The 19,643-nt window shown below is 38.8% G+C and overlaps 1 protein-coding gene across 3 annotated transcripts in view; it reads left to right on the forward strand.

Moving 5' to 3' along the window:
• The first annotated feature begins 619 nt into the window (after positions 1–619).
• ANKS1B (ankyrin repeat and sterile alpha motif domain containing 1B) overlaps positions 620–19,643 on the forward strand; it is a 439,810-nt gene continuing 420,786 nt past the window's right edge. For 2 of the 3 annotated variants that reach the window (XM_035551794.2, XM_050708106.1), the window contains exon 1: positions 767–1,046. In XM_035551794.2, coding sequence (XP_035407687.1) covers positions 913–1,046 — 134 coding nt within the window. In that variant the 5' untranslated portion in view covers positions 767–912. Of the gene's footprint in view, positions 1,047–19,643 lie in introns of all 3 variants that reach the window. The other variant, XM_035551795.2, reaches the window with a different exon arrangement.

Here is a 19,643-nt window from a genome sequence, read left to right on the forward strand (position 1 = left end):
CCCGTCCCAGAACGAGGGGCAGGCTGACAGGACACCTCGGATACCGGGATACCGGGTGGTGCGGGGCTCACCCCTCGCACCACCACAGCGCTGCGGTCCCGCACCTGATTGACCCCCGTCGGCAGCCCCGCCTGCCCCACTCGCCGAGCCGACACCTCACCCCGACGGGGCCCGGCTCTGCCTCTCTGCCCACCCTACGGAACGAAGCCGCTCCGGGTTAGCCCCGCGATGCCGGCCACCTCCCCTCACGTCCCCTGAGCGCCGCCTCGCCCCCCGCCCTGGCGGCGGCCCGCCCCGCCCGCCCTCCCTTTCCCCTTGCGCAGCGCCAGGCGGCGCCACCTCCCCGGAGCTCCCCGGGGGCATCCCTGCGGCTGACAGACCCCGGTCCTTTCCCCGCTCCTTCCCTCCCCTCGCGGGCCCGATGGCGGCGCAGCCCTAACGGCCGCCAACGGCCGGAGCCTGCCGTTGGGCGGGGCGGGAGGAGGGAGGTACGGGAGGGAGCAGGCACCGGGAGCGCGCCGGCCGCGTCTCCCCAGCAACCGCTCCCCCGGCCCGCCCCGCCGCCCCCCGTCAGGGCGCTGCCCCCCCACCCGCCCCACCGCACCCCGGCCCGCCTCAGGCGCGGGGGGCCGAGGCTGTCCCTGCAGGCCGGGGTGCCCGGGGAGGGAGCGAGGCCGACGAAGAGCCGCCCTCCTCCCTCCTTCCCTCCCGCACTCCACCCAGGAGCGATCCAGTGAAAGCAGGAGGAGGTGATTCTCCTCCTCCTTCTCCTTCTCCTTCCCTCCCTCCCTCCCGCCGCTGCTCCCGCTGGTGTGGAGGGGACTGCAGGAATCTCCGCGCCGCGCCGAGGCAGGGCTGTGGGGGGAGCGGAGCCGCGCTGTGGAGAGCGGGGGCCGCCCCCGGTCCCTGGCCATGGGCAAGGACCAGGAGCTGCTGGAGGCTGCTCGCACGGGGAATGTGGCTCTGGTGGAGAAACTCCTGTCTGGGAGGAAAGGAGGGATCCTGGGCAGTGGATCTGGAGCTATTCCCTTATCCAGCTTGCTGAGGTAGGGGCACCATTCCCCGTCAGGCGCTGGGGTATTCACCTCCTCTTCCTCACCATCACCATCGCCCCTCTCATCTCCATTCCCACCCCTGTATCCTGGTAGTGACAATAAATGGTTCACTCTCTAGCCGAGTACGAGAGTGTCTGTGCTTAAAGTCGCAGGCAGGCATTTTATTAACACGGCGGTTCTGAATTTCTTGCCTTCAATGCGACAGTGAGGTACTTGTTCATTCTGTTACTAGCGGCGGTGCAGAACTTGTATGTCTATGGCCGGGCTAACATGCACGATATATTAACCGCTCACCTTTGGTATTTCATCTCCAAATTACTACTTTTAATCACGGGTTAATCACAGAAAAGGCGTTGCATGTGGAGAATTCGGTGTGGAAAGCTGTAGCTTCCCTCCTCACCCATAGTTGCTATCCTCACTTGCAGAAGAAATTAGGCATGCTATAGTAATAAGCCTACACAACAAAGACAGGGAATCTTTCCTCTGAGAGATCATCGAGCCAGACAGAGGCATAAAACTTAGGGAGCAGGTTAGGTAATAGCAGGATTACTTTCAAGGTACCTGGATTTAGCGGAGTGAAACTGGGTTACTGGCCGTGCTGGTGGAAGGACTTAACTTGAACCGTGTCATGTCTCAGACAATCTACAGCACGGCTCTGGTGCGAAGTTTCATCATGCTCCCAAGAGCATGATCTCAGGCATTTATGACATTTGGCAGTATTCAGAGAGAAGGTCTGCAGCACGCAGCCCAGTGCTAGTGGTGAATACTACACTAGCCGTAGCAGGAGACGACAAAATGAACAGACACACTGTTGACCTAGAACTTGAATCGATTGTTAAGTCTATTTATTTATTTATTTGTGAAAGAAGGAAAAGGCCTGGAGAAATGGAAACCACTTAAATGAAAATGTATTTTTGATTCTATTGCCAGTACATCCTAGTCACTATATTTATATTATTTCAGTATTCCCTATCAGAGGATATTTCATGTAACTGTCCAAATTTTAGTTGTGTAAATTCTATTATAAAGTCTTTTTATTTTGAGGATGTTTTTAGTGCTGTAAACAACAACAGTCCACATATTCATAGTTTACCAAACTTCTGTGGTGCTCCAGTTCAATTACTTATTGAACTATTGTTTAATTACTAGCCCATTGACCAAAATCAAAATACAGCGTGCAATTGCTTTTTGTGCTGTACTTGCATATGTTGCTTTGCAGGGGATATGCCAGATAATTGGTTTAATTTAAAATATAAGGCTTTTTAAAAATGTGATGACCATTTTTGGTAATAGAGGGAAGTTCACTTTAGTACAGTGATTAGCCATTTATAATCTGGTTCTACCATGCGATTTGTGTAGTGAGTTTCTTCAGGGCTAGCACCTGTGCTATGTTCTTGCACTATTACTTTTATGTTGTATATCACAAGTTCCGTATATCCAGAGGGAATGTCTTTGCTTGTGTTTTTCTCTTTTTTATTAAACAAGTGTTATACTTTGTGTATATAGAACCCATTAACCACATGTTTTGTATATACAGATGTGTCTTGGTAGTAATTGTTGGCCACTCAGAATCGAAGTATTTCACATTGTAAACTCAGCTGTTTTTTTCTTTTTTCTTTTTTTTTTTTTTTTTCTGGAAGGACACTCAACTTAAAAAGAAGTAGAGTAAAGTAAAACACGCATTGTTTTATTTATGCTGTTTCTTTCTAGTGGTATAAAGGATTTTTATGGCTTCTGTAAACATAGCTTCAAAAATCAAAAGCAAATATTTAGCACACAGTTGCTAAAATGTTTCCTATTTTAAAGAAGTTGATTCAATACATTTAAAAAGAAGTCAGTAGTGGTTAGATGTGTAAACATTTCACAATGTAACATGCTATTGAACATAATGCTGTTTAGAGGGAATCTTAACAATTTCATTGACTTCACCAGAAATGCTCAAAGAAGAAGCTACTATGTAGCTATAGAACATGCTTTCCAGAAAGAGTTATATGTGCTAGGTATTTTAGTTTACCTTTATTGGAGAAGTTATATGACTGAGCAGATGCCAGTAACCGTAGGTTAGGTCCATAATGACATGCAAGATTAAGTCAAAGAGGTAGGATTGTGTCTTGGTACAGGACACATGGAAACAATAGGAGGTATTGAAAGGGAGTCGTACTAACATCTAGACCCTCTTTAGGAGAACAACACTTACTGAAAATAACAAGTTTTAGAGGAGCATAATATAAAAGTTTGAACTTGAGGATGGGGGGGAATCTGAAGATTTCTTAATAGAAAAATGATTGCAGTGGCTTTACAAATAGCTATGCTTGTTTTTTTTGCATACAGTTTATTAGACTGAAAATTGGTTTTGCAGAAGTGCTTTTGAAAGTTATGATGAAGAGAAAGTGATAAGAAAAATATATGGGGACATATTTTTCTTCTTTTAGTAGACTCTTTAGGAGATACTGTGTTTGATAGTGTCTTCTAGCGTTTCACCATAGTTGTCATTGAGTTCCTAAAATGGTGCCCCAGAAAGGTACATGTTGTTTGTTTCTCCTTCTGGCAATGCTGTTCCTAGCATTAGACTGGGAGAGTTCAAATCTTCCAGCATGCAGGTGGACTAATACTGTGGCAGATGTGTTGGTCTAAGTAGCAGTTCGTCTTCCCTTTCTTCTAAGAACAAAACTCAGTTGATGTGGCTGAACCTTCCACGGCCTGGTGCGTTTCTTTGTGGAAATTTGCTTTGCAGGAATTATGTACCTTGTGAATGAAATTTAATATTCATGAATTGACAGATGCAAATTGATTGTTATCTGAAACGAGGAACAAACTACCTGAACTCTGATCTTCTATTTACATTTTTATAACTTTTTTTCTGACTCAGCACATTTTATGGCACTTGAGGGGAAAAAACAGGGCAAGCCTCTGCATGGTTATTTTCTAGTTGAACATATTCATTGATGCTAATTGTGTAGTAAATTATCTGATGTTTAAAGGGCAGGCTTCTAACTTAAAAATCATTATACTAAATTATGGCAGTTCAGGAAACAACACAGTTCAGCAAGGCTAGTTAAACACACATACAGATATAAGAATGAGTTCCTGTGAGGACTTAACACATGCTTAAATCACAGTATGTGCAAAGTGCATAAAAATGGTATATGCTTAATTAAGAGGTCATAGGCACCCAGATATCTATAATGGCTGCTGTGTAAGACTTCATGCCCTAATTGGTTTATCTGAAGGAATGACAACAAACCTGTTGTGTTTGACTGTGTGGATGGTATAGCTTCCTGCACTTCAGGAGATGTGCTGCAAGGCCCCAGGTCAGTTTGTGGCCCCTTACCTCAATCTTTGTTCTTTGCTCTGGAATGTAAAGGTTGCATAGTGAGGGTGAATTCCTCACATAAGGCATGGTAACATACTACTTCAAGTATAATCCTCAGGGAACAGATGACAGAGAGTAATTTAGTTGCTTAAACCTACCTATTTAGTTGCACTTTAGATACGCGTGGGTTTCTGAGTCATCTGCAAGGACTGATGGACTTAACGAAGACTCGTGCCCTTTGGAGATGCAGCTAGACTCTAGGACATCTGAGGTTGAATTGCACACCTCTGTGTGGGCTACAGTTTCCAACCCAGCTCAGTAGTGCAGGGCTGGGATCTGTTCTTTACCTATGAAACAAGAATATTTTGAGACACCTCAGAAACCGTTCAGAGTTTAGAAGGCCAAAAAGTAAGGTAATTTTCTTTTCTCTCTTTCCTCTGAGATTCCACTTCCTGGAATTGTCATGCATTAATATATTAACTATATTTCAAAATTCTTCTTCTTCAAAAAAAGTTTTTTAGGGATTTGATTGAAAATAAGTAGGAGGAATTTTCACTGATTTTTTAAAAATTATTTCACTGTCTTTTATATTACTCCAGTATAAACCTAAAAATTTGAATGAAATCCTGCTGTCCCTCTAACAATCTATTATTCAGTATCCCAAGCCCTTAAATGTACATTAATTGACTTAACACATTAAGTAAAAGTATTAAAGTGTTTCTAAATAAACTAGTATTTTTTTCCGTCTTTGTTTGATTATACACGTACACATAACATTGTTTTATTGACCAACAGGTTTTTCATTACTAGGTAGAGACAGGCTTAGTTTCTTTCAAAGTGTTTTAGTAAAAAACAAACAAACAAACAAAAAAACAACTTTAAAGTTTTCATAGATCTCAGAGACCTTATATCATTTTGCCATATGCAGTCATGTACAACCCTTTTTGCCCAACTAGTATGTTATAGCCTAAATAAAATGGTTAGTTCTTGATTAAATACTAATCCGTAGTCTTTTTAAACTCTGCATTTTAAAGGAGCTTTGGATTTTTTGCAGGACTAAGGGACAGATTATGAATTACTATGTGAACTGGCATGAGCAGTAGGGAAGGGTGAGTTGGCCCATTTTTGCTCTTTGTTGGCTCCTGCCATTACACAGCATGGGCGGGCGGAGCAGCCTGCATGGAGCTGTTTTTTCCCCTTCTCCACTTGGCAGGAGGTGGTGGGGAATGGCTCCATTCTTTGCTCATCCTTACTTAGTGCAGATACACCACATATATGCCTGGCCCAAGATATTTCTTCTCTAAAGTATAAGAAACCCAGCAAGCAGATTGTCAGTCTGCGAGTCACAATCTGTTTCCTCATCTGTTTCTCAGAGCAGCGTCTTGCTCACAGCAAAGCCACAGTTTAGCCTGATGGCCCTGGTGCATGCTGAGAACCACACAAATCTACTTCTATCCTTATGCAGAGCCCTGCGATTCACTCAACTTCCTGTGACAAATCAGATCACACTTAAGAACAGCTTGTAGAGCAAAAAGTATGTTAAAATTAAAATATTTTACAAAGCTTTGGTTAAAAGATTAACAACCTTTTTTCACATTTTAATTTAAATAACAAAAGGATCCCTTATTAACAAAAATAGAGGCACTAGTTCTGTTCTTCATTGCAAATAACATTGTTTGAAGGAAGAGAAAAAAAATTCTTTGGTTGATTTTTATAGAGATTCTATTATATGAGGCTTGCTGCAGCAGGTTCCTGGGCTCACATACTTCTGAGTTCAGTTTTAGTCTTGCTTCTAAGTTAAAAGGTATTTATTCCAGATAATCAGTGCTGATAGCAAACTGACAAGTATTTGTTACATATAGGTCAATGGGGCATTCATTTAGTCTATGCTTATTTCTAATTTTAGTTACACTTTTTTTAATACATACTAGTTTTTGTAGTGATGTCCCAAGCACAAACCAGCATTTCCAGATTCCCAAATTACCTTCTTTGTCCTGTCAAAGTAGGAAATTCAAGTCTTTTGGAGACAGATTTCATTTTTTCTTCCTTTTGTCTTTCAGTATGAAATGCAAATTAATAACCACTACAGCGCTTAATTTATGGTGTTCAGTATACAATGTTCAATGATAGTTGATTGCTGCCTTGATTCTGCATGTATGCCCTTTCAAATGTATGGGCTTCTGCTACAATGTAATCTTAATGTTGTCATTTTCTACCTTTCTTAGACTTATTTTTATTCTTATATCTGATAAATGTTTTCAATCAATGTTTAGACTAGACTTTATCTATAAAGTTCCTTAAATTTCTTCATAAGTTTGAAATATTTACAATAAGTAAAGATAGCAATATGGACTGTTTTCAGGACATCTGGTAGAAATCTTATTGTTAAGGGCAAGTCAATTCACAAAGTTTGTGTAATGAATTTTCACTAAGAGCTCAACATGACCCTGCATTCACAGCTCTGTAGTCAATCTCTGTCCATAAATTTCTCACTTTTCATTCCACATCTTATTTTCTGAGTGCTGTTAAATTTTACATTCTACTAATTTTCTAAAAACTGTTGGACTAAATGTAAAATAAATAAATAAATAAATAAATGAGAACTGCAGATCTACTGTAAAATCCACTGTGGTCATATTTGCCCATAGAGAGAATGATATGGGATGTAGTAGTGCTGGGAGGACCGATGGAGATTACGATGGGGTCAGGGAAGACTAATAAGAAAAAATTTACAAACAGTTTAAGGAGAAAGTGGGGGGTGGGAAGGAGAAAGAAAAGCTGAAGTATCTAAAAAGAATACTACTAAAACAATTCTTTAGGAGGTGGTGAATGTCTAAATCTTCAGTGGACCATAAAAATGTATTTTGCACCCCATCTTGTTTTCCCTTTTGTATGACATCGACGATGTTAGTAGTTTGGTGATTCAATAGAATTAATGCTGCATTATACATTTTTAAATGACTTTACTAATTTTAAGTGGTGGTGTGTTACGAGAACTAAGAGGGGAAATAAATGAAATAGAACAATGAAGAATGATGTAATCTGAAAGGTCTGCTATCTTGTGACTTGTCAAGGTTGGAAATGTTATGATGAGCAAATGCAGATGCTTTTAGGACAATCATTTTTACAGTAACTGCACTGGTGACTGAGAAGAACATATCCATGTTTTTAAAATTCTACAGCGAAATTCTCTTCTTCTTAAGCTCTATAGGCCATTTTTATTGCCCTGACAATAGCACTAGTTGAAGCATCCTATAAACTGCTTTAATTCACGCTACTGGTATATAATCCTTAAGAGACAGTATTGTTCAGAGTACAATTTCACTCCCTTTCCTCCAGCAAGCTTAGCCTGCTTGGCTGGGGAAATGGCATATACACAAGTTCCACAGCTGCAGAATTCCCTTCTGCTATGGGATTTTTCTGTTGGCCACTTCCAATCAGAGTACACATCCTAATCATTTTTATTTCTTCAAGATAAAATATTTTGACAGCTTCTTATGTTAAATGCGTAAGACATAATGAGTGGTGTTAATTCCTGCCTACTGATATGACATTTTCATGTACATAGATCCTTTTGGGAAGCAGGGAATACATTTTGTTTGAACTTCATAGCCTTTATGTGAAGACTTTTATTACTTTTTAATTACTTTTTCCTGATGACGGTATTTTCAGTATGTTCATTTTGCATTTAAGAAGTGATATAACAACTCTTCTGTACCTAATTTAACATCTATGAATTTCTAATAATGTATATCTATCTAATATAAGAGGTTCTGAGAGATTTAATTCCATGAGGTTGTGCTTTTATTAAAATAATTTTACAGTTTCCGATCTAGTGCACATACATTTTCTAAGGAAAGAAGAAATGACATCTTGAGTGCAATATAGTTCCTGTTTAAAACACCCAGTGGTAGATATGTTTCTATAGGTGCTGATGTCTGTGGTAGGTGTCCAAGTTCCAGTTACAGCTAATGGAGATCTAGTCAATATAGTTAGGGAGCAGAATGATTTAGCTCACCCTGAAGCAGATATAGAGTGATTTTATTTCAAACTGGGCTGCATCCCTGATTTAAATATTTTACGTGGGTAGAACATTTCAGTGAAGAACAGAAAAAGGGCAATTCTAATAGAAGGTTTATGTGGAATGTATGTATAGATGACCACTTAAATAGCTAAGTTTTAAAACAAACAAACAAACAACACAGAATTTCTCTCCATATTTTATAGCTGATTTTGATAAATTTGTACATAGTAGTAGGCATTAAGTAACCTAGAGAAAATCAAAAGATTATGTGATCTAGGGACAGAATCAAGTGCTAGATGGTTGAAGTTAGACATACATGAAAGATACTTAAAAAGGTTTGTTACAGATGCACCAAGTGTGTAGGGATGGAACTAGAAAAAGCTTAGCAAGAGTTGAAACTAGTGAGGGATGGGAAGGGCAAAATCAAATACATTGGCAGCGAAAGAAAAGTGGACCAACTGCGCAGTAGGGCAGGAGACATAATGACAAAGAAAAGGCAAAGCACTCACTCCCTTTTCTGCCTTGTTTTTTGGTGGTAAAGTTTAACTTTCCAAGTTCTTGAGCTTAGCAGCAAAATTTGTATGGCAAAGAAACATGGAAGAGGAAGGCCAGAATAACACTTAAATTCAATGGAATGTGTTGTCCCAGATGTGTTATGTCCGAGGGTGTTAACCAATGTTGCTGTGAGGCTACTGAAAGGTCAAACACATGAAATTTCTGAAAACTGGAAAAGGAAAATGTCATGGCCTTCTTCAAAAAGGGCAAGAAAGAGACTCTGGGCACATCAGCCTAACCTCTCTTCTACAGAAAATTATAGAGCATAACTAACATCATGGAAACCATTTCCAGGCACATGAAGGACAAGGTGATTGGAAACAGCTGGCATGGATTTACCAAACTCAGATTGTGCCTGATCAACCTTAATTGCTCTCTACAGTGTGCTGACTGCCTCTGTAGATGAGGGAAACACCATGAATGTTGTTTAACTTGACTTTAGAGCAGTCTCTTTCAGAGCAAATTGTGAACTATGGACTGAATAAGAGGATAATAAGATGGTTGGAAAGTTGGCTGGACTTCATGGCTTGCAGGGTTGTGATCAACAATGCAAACTCTCACTGCTGGTGTCTACTACAGATTTGCCTCAGGATTTAAGGGCCAGAAATTGATTGCAATGCAGGTACAGCAGGTTTGTAGATAATACCAAACTGGGGGGCATCATGAGATGACCTGCTGCTGAGGGACTTGGTCAGGTTAGAGAAATGGGCTGACTGGAGCCTCATGAAGTTCAGCTAAAGCCAGTGTGAAGTCCTGCAGCTAGAAGTGAATAACCTCTTGCTCCCCTATAGCCGGGGACCAAGTGGACAGAAAACATTACGGGAAAGGATCTGTAGGTGATAGTGAACAAGAAGTTGAACACGAGTCAGCAGTGAGCCTTCACAGCCAAGGCCAACCAAACACCTGTAGGCTGTGCTAGGAAGGGTGTAGGTGGCGAGATGAAGGAAGTTATTATCCCCCATATTCAGGTATAGTCCCATAGGTGGTGGAGTATGTGGATTCTCCAGATGAGAAAGATAAACAGCAGAGGACTGGCAACATTACTGTGGGCTGGTGCACATGATGCACAATGAGAGGCTGAGAGAATTCCAGTTGTCCTGTGTGAAGATGAGAAGGCTAGTGGGTGATCTTAGTGCTGCCTTCACCTACCAAGTAGAAGGGTGAGAAGATGGGCTAGAATTCTTGGATGTGTGTAGTGGCAGGACAAGAAGCAACAGACAGCAGCTGCCACATACGAAATTCTAGTTAGATAGGAATAATTTTTTTAATAAGTGGGTGGTCAAATCCTGGGGAAGGTTGTTCATTGAGTTTTGTGGAATCTCTGTCCCTGGAGAAATCTAAGCTCAAGAAGTTCTCGGGCAGCCTCACCTACTTGGCCTTACTTTGAGAGAGTGGATGGTCCTTGCGAGCCTTAATTTTTCTGTCATATCATATCACAGCCTGTGTAACATACCAGCTCCAAAGTATCATGATTAGTTGACCTTAAATTACCCTTGCACACTGTTGCTGTAAGCCCTTTTCTTTGCTTTTGGAATCTGAATACTCGATGGCAATGAAATTTACAACACCATCCCACTGCGTCTTTAATTCTTTAAAGAATTGTCTTCTGTATTCTTCCTACACTTTTGAGAGAAAGGAGACTGGAGTTAGAAAGGTGGTGTATTAGGAAGAATGAATTTCCTCACTGGCTGCATTCAGTGATTTGGTGGAAGGATTTTGAGTTCACTAGGGGATCATTTAGAATCTCTTTCCTAGTGTGGGCCCAATTTTGCTTTGTCTAAACTATTCCTTTTCTACTTACTCTCTTATGCTTGAGCTGGACATTTTTTTTATTTATTTTTTTTTCTCCCATCACATTAGTCATTACAAAAACCATCTGTATTGTATTTAGTCTTTGAGTTTGCTCATTAGTAACTTTTTTTTTCTCTTGTAAGAATGGTGTGATTGGTATGGGATTGTTTCTTTCCGAACCCTTCGTATCTTAGAGAAATGCTGAAACAGTTTTAAGTTGTACAGTATTTACAGTGTCCCAGTATAAGTATCCTGTAAAGACATGCCTTTTAGAGAAGGTAAAGTAATAATAAAAATAAATCTTATAAATGAGAATTGGGAATATCTGCTCGAATAGCTATTTTCCATCTACATGTTGCCTGAATTTCAAACCTTTGTGAAGTAACTTTCCAGTGTGTTTGTTACTGACAGTTCTGAGACTTAACTGTGAGTTTAAGGTCTTCCATGTTTACTTACTGACTTATCCAGGTCATTTTTAGTTGTCACTAGTTACAAGTAGTGAATCTGTGTATCTAGGTTATTTTTGCAGATTAAAAACCCCAGCATATTAGTATTAGCAGTTTGACCCCAGAATCTCAATTAAGTCGTTGGTAAGGCTTCCTAAAAAAACCACCATAATTTACACTTATTTTTAGTTTTCAATTTTCTCAAGTAATTATTTATCCACTTCCATATCCTCCTTGTCATCTGTATAGCTAATTTGTCAGATTATGCTCATAAGTAATTTGCAATCACTCTTCTTCCTGTTTTGTGCACATTTATTGCAGAGCAGTATCTTGCATAACCAAGTGGTCTAATGATCTGTCAGGGCTCTTCTCACATAATGTGCACAAGTACATTTTCACAGGACCAAATATGTCGAATACAGAAATAAAGCATGTGTTTTATAGTATATGTGTATGTTACAAATCTGTTGTTTGGCTGTCACAGTGGTGAAATCTATTCCTTCTGTTTTTACTGTCATGTAGACTATGTAAGTCTTGATTTGGAAAGCCTAATAGTCATGACATAAGCAGAAAATGGAGCCTGCAAAAGCATGGAATAGGCATGTGTTCTGGGTGGAGATGTGCCTAGTAGATAGGCAGGGAGAAAGAGAGACTTGATTTGGAGTGTTTGGGCAAGTAGGTTGTACTTAAAAAAAAAAAAAAAAAAGGTTCGAGTGCTAGAGATGTTTCATAAAAGAAATGGGTATAAGAATTGAGACTGGTTGACTGTGGAGATTAGCACTGGTGAGAAGTGAAAGAGGCAAATTTAGGAGTCAAGATACAAGGAACAGAGCAAAGAGGAGTTATATTCAGCAGGATAAAGAGACAATGTATATCCAGTGAAATATAGTTTTCATTCAAAGCCTGATATTTCCATATTTCCCTGCTATTACAAATAATTGTGAAATGTATTTGCAAACTGTCTCATTCTCTTTTAACGTTAAAATAAGTAGAAGTTAACAAACTGCCATCAGTCACTCCCTTAGTTTAAGTGGAAGAAGTTGTTGGATATAGAGATCTTAAATCATCTATTAAAGCTTTGTCAAGGTGACAACACATGGTGGAATTTCAGGAGTTTTAGTCTGCTTTTTTAGAGTCAAGAAAATTCTACGTGCCTAAAAGCATGTAGGAAATCAATCATTCTGATGTTAATTGTAAAAATAAGGTTGTCTGTGCAGTTTTTATTTGTCCCTCTGAATGGGGGCATTACATACATTTAATGACAGCCATGTACTCTTTTCTTCCGCAAGGTCCTTACCTCAGTTGCAGCCCAGGATAGACAATGCTCATTGAATGAGTAGTTAATTCAATGTTTTTTATCCTTACTATTCAATGTTTAGCCATGAGTCTTATTTAGTGCACGCTATTCAAACACTTCTCTAGAAAAAGAATGATTCATTTTTCTCCTGGGCTTTTCAGTGCTGTTTGTCACTATAGTATTTGACTGCTTCACAATGGTAATGAGTGTATTTTCACAGGACTTCTGTAACTGAGGAAGGGTGTTAATATCGGTTCACAAATGCTAACTAAAGCACAGTTAGATTATGGTGAGAAGTGTCCACTGAGTTGGTGTTTCCAACAGGAGACTGTAAGGAGTTCATTTCTCACTGTATTTATATAGTTCATTTGAAAAAATAGGAACACCTCTTCTGGGCCAGAACGCATGTCCCTCTAGCCCAGTATTCTTCTCCAGCAGGGTCTGGAAGTTAAAGGCTAAAAGCTGGTCTTGGTAGGATTAAACATCAAAGCAAACATATAGTAAGTAATATATCCTTGAATGTAGTCCTACAGCTTCCAGCAATTTACAGCAGCTTTCCAAGACAGATGTATTGTCTTTGTATTTAATAGCTCCAGTGGATTTTTCTTCCATGCATTTGTTCAATTGGTCTTTGAAAAAATGCAAATTTTTAGCATTCATACTATCCCACAGCAAGGGTTTCACATCTTAATGAAGTATTATGTGAAGAACATTCCCTACAAATTATGTAGCATTTTATGTGTTCAAATGTATAAAGATATGTTCAGATGTTCAGTGGTTTGTTCCTGGAGTACAGACACGGATAGAATCCATTTCTGTGCAGAATTAAACTGCTGTTCCTTTTCTTTGCTTGTTTTATTGATTTAGTAAATTCCAGCACACCTTTTAATACCTTTGATTTACAAAAATAAAACAGTTCTTATATCATCTATTATACAGCCTCAAATCATCCCAAGACCAGTTTTCATTGCACAGGGAAAAATAATCTGGAATAATGTAATTTTTAAGGCTAATACATGTGCATAAGTGAGATGACTTAGCACCAGCACTTTCATCCTTGCCTTTACAACCTCAATATTTTATTTTTATTTTTTAAATACACATTGCTGTCTAACATATGTATCTGTTGACAATGTAGGTGTAGACTATCTTTGTGGTGGTGAACAGAGGATTTGGAGATGCCTCCATTAATTCACAGAGTATAACTGCTGATGTGTATTTCATGTCCTTATGAAGAGTAATGTGGGATTCAGGGTCCTGGAGATTATTTATTTATTTATTTATTTTTTCATATTGCCTGAAACAGCAAAGGTGAGGTGAGGAAAATCAAACTTTAATTATTGAAAGTAATTTGTGAAGATGGTAATGAAAATTGGCATACAGGAAAAGGGTGGTCTGTCGTCTCTTCTTGAGAGGGAAACAATTATTGAGGAAACAGCAAGGTCATTCACCAGTGATGAAATATTTCCTCCTATATATCGTGCCCTAGACAGATAGTTTGAGGCATAAGTGGGATGTGTATCATTTCTCCATTTATGCTGGCTAATCAGAGTTAATGAATTACTTTAAGAGTACCAGCTTTACAATAGATGAAGTTAGTTCTGGTCACCAGTACTTGCCATGTTGGCACTGCTTAACCAAAATGAGAAAAACTTCAACTTTCAGTCTCTTTTTTTTTTTTTCATTCAGACAGGAAAAAGTGAAAGAAAGGTAAAATGAGAAGTTTATACATGTACAGGTCCAAGGATTCTAAGATAATACCAGTATTTGAGGGCATACCCATCCAGTGTTATCTGAAGAATGTATGTGATAGATTTGGAACTGCCTAGAGCGGTCTGAAAACCTTAGTACTTGATTATGATGTTATTGTGACACTAGTCTTATGAAGATTATCAGAAATGCAATCAAGAAAGAGGATTTAGATCCAGATGCAGATTTTGCAGAAAATCTGGAAAACAATGAGAGCCTCAGTGTGATGCTATTATTTGACCTCTTCTAAATCCTAAGAAACTGATTTGGGGGAGCAGGCTCAGGTTTGGATATCAGGAGGATTTAAAGGTGGTCTGCTGAGGCAGAGAGATGGGATGATGAGGAATGCAGTGAGATCTGGAGCCTCACAAGCTAAGGTTCCTTTACTCACCACGCATTATGATCTAGATCACATCTATCATTTAAAACAAACAAACAAGAAACACTGCTAGAAAGAGAAATTTACCTTGAAGAGGTGCAAGTATGTACTTAAAGGGCACCTGCCTAAACGCTTTCTTCACTCCAAGGATTAAGTACAAATGGCAAATGTTTCAAAGGGTTAAAGTTCTGGATGTTTAGTCAAGTGACCTGTATGTGTATTTTAAACCTGCTTTTACACCTGCTAAAGAATGTTAGTTTACTTTGGGGGTGCCAAAATCTTCATATTGAGATGAAAATACATTGCACTAGATATGAAGACACTGCAGTCTTTTGTTTTTTGATTTTATTTTTTAAATATACTACTATTGTTAAAATGGGGCAATCATCTCAAGAAAGCCAGTTAACTCTGCATATACCATAACTTTACTTTTCATTAAAATAAATAAATAAATAAAAATCCCGCTAAATGACCATTTGATATTTCAAGCTATTAATATATGAACAATATGATTTATGCTGACATTTAAAACAATGGGAATGCATTTTTGTATATTTTTATAGATATTTCCTATTAAGTCTAATTTAGTATAAGATAATAGTTTAAAACAAATTTTTGCTGAAATAAAAGATCTGGGAATTTATATAACTAAAGGGCTGTCAGGAAAACAAAAGCAAAAACACACAGACGATTGTTAGATTTCCAAAATACTTCTAAGGCATTAACTTGTGAAAAAAAAAAAAAAGACTCAACTATGCTGAAATGAGAACACTTTCTTTTTATCTTGTATTTTCCCTTGTTGAATGTGTCTGATACCCTCAGAAGACTCTTTGGCTTGTATTGCTCAAACTAGACCAGTGTGACTTCTGAAGTTTGTGTTTAGGATGTGTTTAGGAATAAATTTCAGGTGGTTTCTTTTTTTTTTTTTTTTGGTTGTTATTGTACTTTTTAATACTGTTTCACACGATACTAGATACTTGTCTCATGCCTAAACAAAATTGAACCAGTTTTAAAATACAGTGTGACTGTATTGGTAATGATAGACACTAACTCTTTTCTCTCTGTGAAGGTTGTGTAGTATTTGTTGGTAGTTTCCAAGACATACTTGGAGTTGACTTTAATCATACGGTCTTGTCACTCTTTTGATCAAACCTGGGGGTATAAAAAAACTCAGAGACATAGACCCAGAAGCAGTTAAGACAATGTATCCTTACCACAGGAATCATTTAAGTGCTACAGAACTGCGTAAGAGTTGTGCGGGTATAAATGTCAGAAAAGAAGGAACAGCAACATAAACCTTAAGACATGTTTCCAACGCATAAATGTGGTTTTTGTTTGTTTGTTTGTTTTTTGTTTTGCCACCGAATGAACCACTGCAACATTTGCTTCTCCTCTTCTTGCTTTAAAGCTCACCTGGCTGTAATAGGGCACAGAATCAGGAAATAAATTTTGAAAAAAACAAGCGAGGTTGCTAAGAAATGTCTGTTTGCTAAACAGATGAGGGAACATCTTTTCTGAGAGGCTGCCTACCTCAGTAGGTAACCTCCAGGGAATAAATCAGCTAACTACCATAGTTGTTAGAGACAAGCAGAGCTTTCTTTCCCTTCCCTCAGCAACAAAGTATTGTTTTCATAGTATTTTTTCTCCTCGTTCCTTCATTCCCCACTATTTGTCTCCCCTTCCTTTTTCTTACTATGACACATGGCTTGAACAAGGGGAGGGGACAAAATTAGGAAGTGAAGAATCATGAAGTTCCTTATGCCAATCTTGAAAAAGAGAACTTTGCTGCCGATACCCACCCCAAGGTCAGGGAGAACTGTAAGAAAAATTGAAGATTTAAGTTCATACTTTTGGAGAATGTAGAAGGAACTACATTTGAGAAAGGCACGTAAAAACAACAACATTCATTGGGAAGCCTGAAAGGACAGATAGAAAACTGGGTGAGAGTAAGAGGAACAGGGAGATAGGATTGTTTTGGGACATGGGGCACAGTAACCTGTTGGAGTGAGAGGTAGAGATCCACTTTCAGCACCTTCCTCAAAGACTGATGAACACTATGAAATGTCAAAAAAATGCATTTAAAATGACAAGAAAAGACACAAGTGGTTGGATGTTGTCTTGTCTTTGCCCAACAGACTTATAGCATATGTGAATGAATCTGCCTAGCTACTTGAACAAATGCCAAAACCAAAAACCACCAGCTCTGAAAAAAGGCAGAGGAAAGGAACTGAATCCTTTTGTGGTGTTTCTGTTTAAATGTATTCTTGGTAAAACAACAACAACAAAAGCTCAAGAGAGAATGAGACAGCAGGCCTCAGGATTACTCTTTAAAGGTTGGAGCCAGAGTGTCTAGACCTCTTTGGACAGAAGTATAATATCTTGGCTAGTCTTCAATTCATAGTACCTCATTACCCAAATCTCCTTTGAAAATATGACGTTCTTAAATGCCACAAGATGTCATCATTTCTGTGTAAGTTCCCAATATACTCTAAAGAGGAATTAAGAACAATTATCCAGAAGGTCAGCTCATGGTAGACATCTCTCTCCAAGTTTCCCCTGACCTGTGAGATGCTGTGGCATTTTCAGTAGTATCAGCAACCACCATGCAGCATGCAGTGCTGCTGTCTTCTGGAATTCTTAGAAAACTCTGGAATATGGCTGAGATCTTCCTGAGTGGAATGAACTTTTTGGTAAAACTGGCAATTCATTACATTCCTGAAAAGAATTGAGTTATATTTGGGTCTTTGGGTATTTCCTTTCCCAGTTCTATAGAAAGCAATCTATATATTCATTTAGATTCCTTCCAGAGAACCAGCTAATTGCACTGCCACACTTGCTGGGCATCAGATGAGGCTTCTATAAAGCATAAGAAACTCTGCAAAGGATTGCTTTATTTTTACTGTAACTAAAAGTCAGATGCTACCTTTCAAAGCAGCTGGATTGACACTCACATAGGGAGTTGTCAGGAACCATTTAAATGAGTGCAGATTTATCAGAGCAGCAAAGGGGGCTGTCCTGTCCCTGTTAGCACTGCTCAGTGCATTCCTCTAATCAAATGCAACTTTAGTCACACACCCTAACATTCAGATCATTGCAGACAGATGAGCTATAGTTTTGATGACAGATCTCTTTCCCTTTGCAACACTATTAAGGCTCATTCTTGTGCAGTTAAGCATACAGAACTTGACAGTGATATGAATGATTAAAATATTTGTTTCTTTCATTTAATGTTGAAGACTTGCACACAAACACTAAATCGCATTTCAGTTATATTTACTTTCTGCTTTGTTGTTGTTGTTGTTGTTGTTTGGTGATTTTTTTTTTTAATTTTTTAGGACCACATACTAAATCCAATTTCTCTTAAAAGTAATAGGTTTTTGTTTCAAGTTAACAAAATGCAGTTTGGCTAACAGAATTGTATTCAGTAACTAGACATTGAGCATATTAATGATACTGTGTAACTGAGTGTTGCTGCTCCCATTTGTGCTAAATATTACACATATCAAATTCTTAGATTCTCCTTTCCGTTTGAAATGGTATCAGGTTGCTTTTGTGTGTTTCACTGTTAATCAGTACTGAGCTAGCCTATCAATTTCTCAATAAGATCAGGATTTTCCACTACAGCTTAAATATCGTCTGTAAATAATTGCATTGCTCAGTTTATCTTCACACACTTTTCTGTTTATGGATGTTACTTAAATGCTAATGAGACAGGACTTGGTATTTCCATCCTCCAGAAAATAATACAAGCAGGAGAAAGCATGCTGAAGAAATTTAGTAAGTTATTCTGAGTAGTGTCCTGCCTATCAAGGAAATAAAATCTGGAAGTGAGTGCAGTCACAGGTAGCCATATGTCCATTTTGCAGATTTGAACTTCAGTGAAAAGAGCAAGCTTTTTTCCTTAGTGGCATGCATTCCTCAAATGATACAATGACACTGAAGCTGTGCCCTCTTCCATACCCCCTCCCCATCTATTTTCAAGACAGTAGAGGTGTTGGTCTGACTGTCACATACAGGTGTGCATGAATGTATGACATAGCCATGAAGGGCAGCTAATCCTACTGAAATGGGTAGTAAAATTAAAATGGATAACTTTTTTTTTTTTTTTTTTTATAAGCTAGTTTAGTGGAGAAATACCAGCTTTTTGCATTGAACTGCACTAGCTCTTATGGAACTTGTAGTGATAAAAAACTAAAAAAACACATAAAAAAGTGGAATTATCAAAAACTCAAGAAGGGGAAGTCAAACTGAACTGTAAAGGCAATATGTCGCAAAGTAAGGGAGTGTTCTGTTTGTACTGCATTGAATCCTCTTCCAACAACACTTCTAAACTGCATTATTTTTTAGTGAAAATTTTTTTGAATGACTAAGAAATGTGTTAGAGCTTTCGTGGTAGTTTCAGAAATGTTAGCAGTGTTTGAAATGGACTTGTAGTTTTCTTTGTTGCTTGGACTTCAAAGAAGTACAGAATACAGAACTGAACTTCTCAAAGTAGAATGTCTGTATTTTTATAGACTTAGCAAGAACTTCACAATTATACCTGTATCAGTCATAGGTTTTATTTGTTTAAACACTGAACAAAATTTAAAACTATTCTCTTTCCACATGTATATCGTCAGTCCATTCTTGTCCATGGTAAAGTTTTGTACTTCTATAGTTACTTTCATCAGCTGAAATAATCCCTGTTCATATATGGCTTCTAGCTGAACTGTTTGGGGATGAAAATATGTTTACTGAAGTATAGAATTATTGAAATATGATGATTTAGAGCAGAGAGGTCTCTCAAGTGTCTTTATATTCTTTCTCTCCCTTTCCCCCACACATTCTTTCTCTCTTCCCCAGTCTCTCACACTATCTCCTTATACCCTCCCTCCTGGTGTGTGTCTCCCTCCATTAATTTCTCTCTCTTTCCACCTATCTGTCCATCCATCCAACACCCCACCAATGTCTCACTCTCCAGCTCTCCCTCCACAATGCATCTCTCTCCCTCTCTCTCCCCATCCATCTCTCTCTGCCTCTATTTTTCTCTCTCTC

The sequence above is a fragment of the Cygnus atratus genome, chromosome 1 (genome assembly GCF_013377495.2).
Source record: "Cygnus atratus isolate AKBS03 ecotype Queensland, Australia chromosome 1, CAtr_DNAZoo_HiC_assembly, whole genome shotgun sequence".
In the NCBI taxonomy this organism is placed as follows: domain Eukaryota; kingdom Metazoa; phylum Chordata; class Aves; order Anseriformes; family Anatidae; genus Cygnus; species Cygnus atratus.